This window comes from Sesamum indicum, linkage group LG3 (assembly GCF_026168435.1).
Source record: "Sesamum indicum cultivar Baizhima isolate 11 linkage group LG3, ASM2616843v1, whole genome shotgun sequence".
Taxonomy (NCBI): Eukaryota; Viridiplantae; Streptophyta; class Magnoliopsida; order Lamiales; family Pedaliaceae; genus Sesamum; species Sesamum indicum.
The window spans coordinates 3135011-3143648 of record NC_142659.1 but is presented as its reverse complement, the minus strand read 5'-3'; the positions used below and the strand labels follow the sequence as shown (position 1 = coordinate 3143648).

Here is an 8638-nt window from a genome sequence, read left to right as displayed (position 1 = left end):
TTTTCCCATGATAATAATTTAATATATATCAAGATTTTGTCTTAGGAAAGATTTTTATACATCGGTTGAATTAAAAATGTGAAGTGAAGGATATATTACAATTTGTTAATTATTAATTGTTGTCAATTAATATTTAAATGTAAGGATGCATGGCATTGCTAAAATAAACCAAAAAAAAAAAAAAAAGAAAGATGGTCAATAACTTTGTGAAAAATAATAAAAATGTGATTGACGATGAGATCGAGCTCAATTAGCAAAGTCGAGACCTCATAATTTTAAAAATATGATTTGAATCCCATCAACATAACATATGAGATATTATTCTATTTTAAAAATATGCGTTGTTCTAGGCACACATTTTGTTGAATTTGGAATTAATCTTATGGTTGGTAGATTATTGTTGTAATAATTTGGGATAATTGCATAAAAACCCTTTGTGTTTTAGAAATTGGACTAAAATTTCCCCTATTAAAAGTATATGCAAAAACCTCCCTATATTTTTTAAAATTGTGTACATGCTCCGTCATTTCTCTTTAACGGCGTCCGTTTATGTGGTGATTTGCACATTATGCACTTGTTTTAGTAGTCATTGATCTTTCTTAATTAAAAATGAATGACTTAGGTTTAAAGTAATTTGCAAAATATGTTTTTGTATTCATATATACATACACATAATTATATATATAATAATAATACAAATATTTAAATAATATATATATATATGTATGTATATATATGAACGATGGAGGTCACGCTTCGTCGTCCCTAGATCAGACCGACCTCACCGTCACCCCAAATTTGGTGGGTGGCTGGGCGACGTCGCCTGTCACCCATTGCCGCTGCCCAATTACACTGTGGGAGGTGGAGGAGCGAAGGCGGAGGTGGGGGGTGGCTGCGGATATGGAAAAGACGAAGATCCTTCTTTTTTTTTTAATTTATTTATTTATAAATTTTAATATAATAACTTAATTCAATTATGTACTTTTTATGTCAAATATTATACTAAAAAATTAAAATATAATTATTGTAATTTATATAATAATATAATTTCAAAAAATATCCAACACAAAATTAAATTAAGTAAAAATAGTTTAGAAATAAAATCATGTATTTTGATTTCAAAAACTTATAAATAATATCAAATAATCTTAAAATTTTGATATTTTCATATAAAAAATATGCATAATAACTGTATTTGATGTAATTTTATTATTTAAGAAAAATATTAGAATAGTATAATTTTATTATTACAAAAAGAATACATAATAAATAATTAGATTGAGAAGTGTAAAAGTTCATAATCTAAAACAATAAATAAAAATAAAGTCACCTTGATAAGGTAGATAGTTACTAAAAAAAATAAATATAGGAGATGAAATTTTATATTTAATTTATAAAAATCAGAACTTAAGGAAAAGACTGGTGAAACTATTTATTATTATTATTTTTTGTCTTAATATATTTATTTTCTTAAAATTATAATATTTTAAAAAATTAAATCCAAAAATTTAGTTTTTATTTAAAATGTCTTTAACTTTTATTTTTAAAAATATCACTTTCTACTCAATCTATTAAATGTTAATTTTAATTATTGGACGAATATTCTTATGTATAAACTAATTTACTATTTTGTGCTATTAATAAATATATATATATTTATATATATACTAAGTTATGTTCTTTTCTAAAAAATTAAATACAATAAATTAAAATTATTATTAATATTATCTTAACAAAAATAATTCAATCACCACGGAATCATTAAACATAATTTTTTTTTCAGAAAATATATTACGATGAGTATAATTATAAATATTTTATCATAATTATAAATATCTTTTGTTGTTTAAAAAATTACCAATATTTTTTAATTTTAGCAATCGTCTAACAATTAACCAATTTGTTAGTTTTCTATTAGTTTTTCATCAATTTTTTGTTGCAAGTTAATCAAAATCCCCTTGTAGACTGTAAAGCAAAATTTTACGTATTATTAAGAAATTTTAAAAAATTTTATGGAATAAGTGGATATTTTTTTTATAATTTTTAAAATTTTCATCTATCTTGTCCGATTCTTTTATAAATCTTATTTTTTTAATTCAAAAATTACATAATTTTATCAAATATAAAAAAAATATCTATGATTTTTCAAACAATAATGAAATATTCATAATTACGTTAAATTTTAAAAAAATTCGTTGTTAGTTTATTTTATTTAATGCATACCTATTAAATGCACGTAATTTTTGTAAATAAAATATATAAATTAATTTTTATATACGTGATATATATTAAATAAAAAAAAAATAAAATTTAGAATGAAAATGAATAATGATAGTTGGGGTAGCCAAAAAAGATAGCAATTAGAATTGAGAAATGGTAAAAAAAAAAAATAATTATTTAATTATTGCTTAATATAAAACAATAATCATTAAAAATTACGACTTTTTTTCAAATACCAAAATTTCCTCCAACTTGAGAGCTTGACCCCCCGCGTTCTCACAGCTCCCTGTTCCTCCTCCTCCTCACCATGCTCTCTTCCTCCACCACCCACCACCGCTGCTGACGGCGGCGCAGCCACAACCCCATCATTGTCCCGTTTCTCCTAAGAACGCTCTCACCAACCATCAGTCATGGGAAATTGCAACGCTTGTATAAGACCTTCAGAAAGCGAGGCTCCAACTCCCCAGCCGAAACCCGGAAAGAAACCCGGGGAACGCTACCAGAACCCGTATGCCCAGTCCCCGGCACCGATCCGGGTTCTCAAAGACTTCTTCCCGCGGACCAGAATCTCGGACAAGTATATACTCGGGCGTGAGCTCGGCCGTGGGGAGTTTGGCGTCACCTACCTCTGCACCGACCGGGAAACGCGTGAAGCTCTTGCGTGCAAGTCAATCTCGAAGAAGAAGCTCCGGACGGCGGTGGATATCGAGGACGTCCGCCGTGAGGTGGCGATTATGTCGAGCCTGCCGGAGCATCCGAATATCGTGAAGCTACGGGCTACCTATGAGGATAACGAAGCGGTCCATTTGGTGATGGAGCTGTGCGAGGGCGGGGAATTGTTTGACAGAATAGTGGCGCGTGGGCATTACAGCGAGAGAGCGGCGGCTGGGGTGGCGAAGACGATTGCGGAAGTGGTTAGGATGTGTCATCAGCATGGGGTTATGCATCGAGATTTGAAGCCCGAAAATTTCTTGTTTGCGAATAAGAAGGAGAATTCCGCACTCAAGGCTATTGATTTTGGATTGTCAGTATTTTTCAAGCCTGGTAAGTCCGTGTTGGGATTTTATGAATTGGGTTTTAGCCTTTAGGCTTCAAGTTCTCTCTTTCGTTCTTCTTCTTCTTCCTTTTTTCCCTTGTTGGAGGTTTGGTATTCTGTATCTTGGCCGCTTTTTTGGTAAGTCCGCAAAGCAATTTTTTTCTTCTTCTTCTTTTTGAGTTCCATTTTCCTTAATTTTTAGATTTCTTGCTTGTTTTGTTTTCCCATGAAAAGGTTGTTGAAATTACAGTTTTGTGAAAGTGGTTGGGTATGTTCCCTCTTCAGTTGTTAGATTGGGGTTAGTGATTGCAGTCCTTGTAGCTTGAAGTTGATGCTTTTCATAGTCTTCTTCTTCTTCTCGAATTTAGCCTGCTGGTTGGGAATGGAAGTTTTATGTTCAACACATGCTTATAGTTAAATAGCAATGTTGTCTCAGATGAATTCATTTTTTAATGGGTATCCACGAAAATTTCTTCCTAGTATAAACCTGTTTTTCTTGTTCTTCTTCCTTTTTTCTTTGTATGATCTGTCAGTTGATAATCAAGAAATCATTTTTAATCAGGTGAAAGGTTCTCTGAGATTGTGGGAAGTCCATACTACATGGCGCCAGAAGTTCTGAAGAGAAATTATGGGCCTGAAGTTGATATTTGGAGTGCTGGGGTGATTCTTTATATCTTGTTGTGTGGTGTTCCTCCCTTCTGGGCTGGTATCTGTTCTTTCTCTTTTTACCTCAATACAGATTGCGTTTTTCAACTTGATTTATTTCCATTGCGTTGTCTGCTCCAGAAACTGAGCAAGGTGTTGCACTAGCAATTTTAAGAGGAGTGATTGATTTTAAGAGGGAACCATGGCCTCAAGTTTCTGAAAGTGCAAAAAGCCTTGTTAGGCAGATGTTGGAGCCAGATCCCAAAAAGCGATTGACAGCCCAGCAAGTTCTTGGTAAGTTGGTGGTATTGCCTGTATCATCCATGCTGCATGTGACTACTTTTATTACAAATGATGATGGGAACATGCTGAGAAAGGAAACGATGGTAAAGTTGTGGACTCATTTAAGATTTAGTATGTAGAAAGCAAACATTGTTGGGCCAGGACGCCTGTTTTTTCAATTGGAAATAAAGTAGATGGAAAAAGTTGTTTCAAGTCTGTGTGATCATTTATAATTCACCACAATGTTCATTCTGTATGCTGATCTTTGGGTTTCTGGGTGAGGTGTGGCAGTTTTGTTGATTGGAGTAGTTTGATTTTCTACGAAATTGTTGGAGAATCCAATGTTGGTTTACTAGGAGTAGAAAATGATGTTATGGAGCCCATGATGGGGCTTAAAAAAAGTGCTTTAGGATGATTTAGGTGGGTGTTTGTTCTGTGGGGCATATGCTAGAACAGTTAGGCATATAAGTCTTTTACTTAATAAAAATATGTTTTCTATTATAAAATGTATATATATATATATTTTAATTGCCTAGATTGGTAAAAATAGCCATTTTATATTCTTTTTCCTAAACCAAGGAAAAAAAAGTAATTAAAGAAAATTATTAAGGAAAGTGTGTTCAATAAATGATCATTTTATTCTCACTTTACTAAACCTATTGAATATTTTTTTCTTGGGTTGAGAAACAAGCCTATTTATTTTATAACTGTATAGTGCTACATTTATTTTTCCATTACTTTTTTTTTATTTTATTCTACTGATGTATGTAAGAGTTTAATTTTATTGAAACAATAATAGAAAAAACTCGAATTTCTTTTGTTACATTTCCTTCTAAAAACTGATTTTATTTATCTCATGGTTTTAATATATCAAGAAATATTCCTTCATTTTTTCCCGTATTATCTCAAGAGCCAGTTTAAATGGTTCTTAATGTGTAATTGCTTTTAATCTCAATCTTTATTTCGCAATCTTTTCCTAGTATGTTTAAGTGTTGGACTTATTTATTAAATTCTTTTTCATTACCTTTTTTTTTAAAAAATATAAATACCAATACTCATAGAGCATACGCCTTCCTCGAGCCTTAGGCCATGAATTCGAATCTTCTGTCCCATAATTACGTAACATCCTTTGTTCAAACGTCAAAACAAGACACGTGAACGAATTGGCCTGCTGTCTGATGGAGATAAGAATTGTACTGCCTACCGTCTTATGTATTTCTTTCACACTGTATAATAGGAGCTTAAAAGAATTGGCCAATCAGGTGTATGGATGATCTGAAATTACTGATTGATTATAATCTAGGGAAAAACTATTTCATGTACAGTTGTTTATGTGAGGAGCAGAGTAATACAGTTCAGTTTACAGGACAATGCTTTCTTTTCGGTGAGTCTTCTGTACTTTGCCTTGTAAAGCTCTATCACGAACCGGGTTGAGACGTGATCCTTAAGCAACAATTGGCAGAGCAAAGCATTTTGTCCTATCATGAATTGGGATGAGACCTTATCCTTAAGCAACACTTGGTTTTTGCTCAAAATCCTGGTTCATGATCCTTAAGCAACACTTGGTTTACACAAACAATCTGTAACATGTTTCTCTCCTTTCTTGCTTCTAGACCACCCGTGGATACAAAATGCAAAGAAGGCGCCAAATGTTCCACTGGGAGATATTGTGAGGGCAAGACTGAAGCAGTTCTCTGTCATGAATAGGTTCAAGAAGAGAGCATTGCGGGTAAGCATCTAGGGTTAGTAACTAGCTGTATCCATAACTTTGTGCTTATTGTTGCGATCACAAATTTTCCTCTAATTGATATAAGTGAAGGCAGAAATGTTTTCTGTTGCTCAGAGAAAAGTTTAACTGGGATTGGAGCTTTGCTTAGATGCATAAGAGTGCTATCTTATAATTCTTGATATTTGAGGTGATGGGCCTATTTTTGCTGTGTATTACTGTGAAGGCCCCCCTGTTAATATATTCAACATGTCCTGATTTTATTTTGTATCATAATGTTCATTTTTCCTCAAAAAACTGAATAGGTGATAGCGGAACATTTATCTGTTGAAGAAGTAGAAGTAATCAGAGACATGTTTGCCTTGATGGATACCGACAATGATGGGAAGGTAACATATGAGGAACTAAAAGCTGGTCTGCGAAAAGTGGGTTCCCAGCTTGCCGAGCCTGAGATAAAGTTGCTGATGGATGTGGTAAATATAAGTTCCCCATTCTCAAAAACTTCAGCATACATTTCTGCTACATGCTCTCACTATATTTATAATTCACGGTTATCTCTTATGCGACTATTGTTTGTGAAAGCATTTAGAATCAGGGACTCTCATTTGCACATTTTGAGATCATATGTAGCCATGAATCCTAGAATTTATTTGCAAGTCATAATAGAAGAATATTTAATAGGCTGATGTAGATGGAAATGGAGTATTGGACTATGGCGAGTTTGTTGCAGTTACAATCCACTTACAGAGGATGGAGAATGATGAGCATTTCCGCAGAGCATTTATGTTCTTTGACAAAGATGGAAGTGGGTACATTGAACTCGATGAACTACGAGAAGCTTTAGCCGATGAATCAGGTGAAACGGATCTTGACGTGCTTAACGACATAATGCGGGAGGTTGATACAGATAAGGTATGACCAAGATTCCCATCTTTTCTTCTTTTCCATTTTTCATTGTACTCACCTGATCTTGTTTAATGATGAGTTTCTAAACAGGTTTTTTGGGATAAATGGATACTCGGAATTATAATTGCATAAAAAATTGATGTTTTTTGCTGATGATTGACTTTTCCTGTGAGCAAACATGTTTTGTTTTCCGCATAACACTCTTGGAAACAAAACTTGTTACATATTTTTCAGAAAAAAATTGTTATCTTGTAGGCTGTGATTGCTTGCTATATCATTATATACTCTGAGAAAAATGCGAGATAATGTAGTTTTAGGCTATATTTGGGTGTAAGGATTTGGACATAGGGAATAATTTCAGATGATTCCATATTAAACTAGATTCAGGCCGTCACAGCTAAAAATAACTCAAAATAGAAGTTCAAGTATTTGAACTCCATTGTAATGACTTTATCTAAATACAGTTCAATGGATGAAGTTCTCTGAAATTCCATTAATCCAGAACACAAAAGCCTTAAATGAGAATAATTTTCGAGAATGTGATTACACGAGAGATAAAAGTATAATAATTACAACTGATGCGATGTGCAATATTTTGTTTGGTTAAAGATAATAGAGTGTTGTTCAAGTTTTATTATGACATGTCTAGTTCTGAAATGGGAGAAAGCAGAAATTACTGTTGGAGGAAAATTTTGTTTTGGTGAACCTCACAAATCTCTTCTCATAGTCAGCTCTTCTCGGTCACTTATCACTGAAACTGCCTTCATCCAGGATGGTCAAATTAGCTACGACGAGTTTGTTGCAATGATGAAAACGGGAACCGACTGGAGAAAGGCATCCCGACAGTACTCAAGAGAGAGGTTCAAGAGCTTGAGCCTTAATCTAATGAAAGACGGCTCTCTGCAGCTCCAGGATGGCTTCACTGGTCAGACTGTGATCGTCTAACGTCTTCGTTACTACAATTCTATCTATATCACCGCCTTTTTTTCGTCCCTTTCTGGACACACAAAACCTGGTATTAATTTTCTTGAAATGTGAAGCTTCTGAAGTGAAGGAGCTTCGACAAAGATCATCGGGTTATGCAACATTCTTGGTTTAACAGTCGAGTTACCGGCCTTGGACCGACGAGGAACGGGATTCCAGATTACAGTTTTATGAAGGATTTTTTGTTCATAGGATGTGCAGGCATATGCAATAGGTATAGGTGGTGTTTCATGGTTTGTGTGGCTTGTATATTTTTGCAACTCCTCTCTTCCATTTCCTGTTTCTGTATATGTGCCTTCTTAACCGCAGCACAGACACCATAATTGAAATCGTGTTCCATCTCTGCAACAATTTATTTGTTCAAAGATTGCGTTACAGAAAATTCTTACCCGGACCAGTTCTGACCACTATGTGAATAATTCTATTTGATGACATTTTGCAGTCTCGAATTATATAGCGTTTTTGCACAATGCAATCTTAAATTGTAAAAATACTAATTTGCACCATTTGCGTCTTCTCCGCGAATTTTGTGCCCGAAAAATTTATCGTTTCTAACAAATTTTTCTGCAAACCCGACAATGACTTGATTCTTGGGATAATTACACTTTCTTTTCTTAAGATTTGGTGTAAATTACGCGTAGATCTCTTATGGGTTGAAAAGTCATTTAGCACTTATGAAGTTCGCTTTCGTATAATAAATAAGTCCATCTGTGAATTAGAATTAATTGAAATTATCGATATTAACAAAAGAACTTTTCTATCGTTTTAAACAAAATTTTCTCCAAATCCACTATGACCTAATAAAGATTTTATTTTTCGCTTTCGTCGTTGTTTTTCAT

General features: G+C 33.4%; 1 protein-coding gene across 1 annotated transcript; it reads left to right on the top strand.

Moving 5' to 3' along the window:
• The first annotated feature begins 2448 nt into the window (after nucleotides 1-2448).
• Nucleotides 2449-8150, top strand: LOC105157120 (calcium-dependent protein kinase 10). The gene is made up of 7 exons (XM_011073420.3): nucleotides 2449-3264; nucleotides 3819-3962; nucleotides 4043-4195; nucleotides 5797-5912; nucleotides 6215-6382; nucleotides 6591-6821; nucleotides 7587-8150. Exons 1-7 carry the CDS (start codon nucleotides 2631-2633, stop codon nucleotides 7758-7760), a joined length of 1620 nt encoding a protein of 539 aa, XP_011071722.1. The 5' UTR covers nucleotides 2449-2630; the 3' UTR covers nucleotides 7761-8150.
• The last annotated feature ends 488 nt before the right edge of the window (nucleotides 8151-8638 follow it).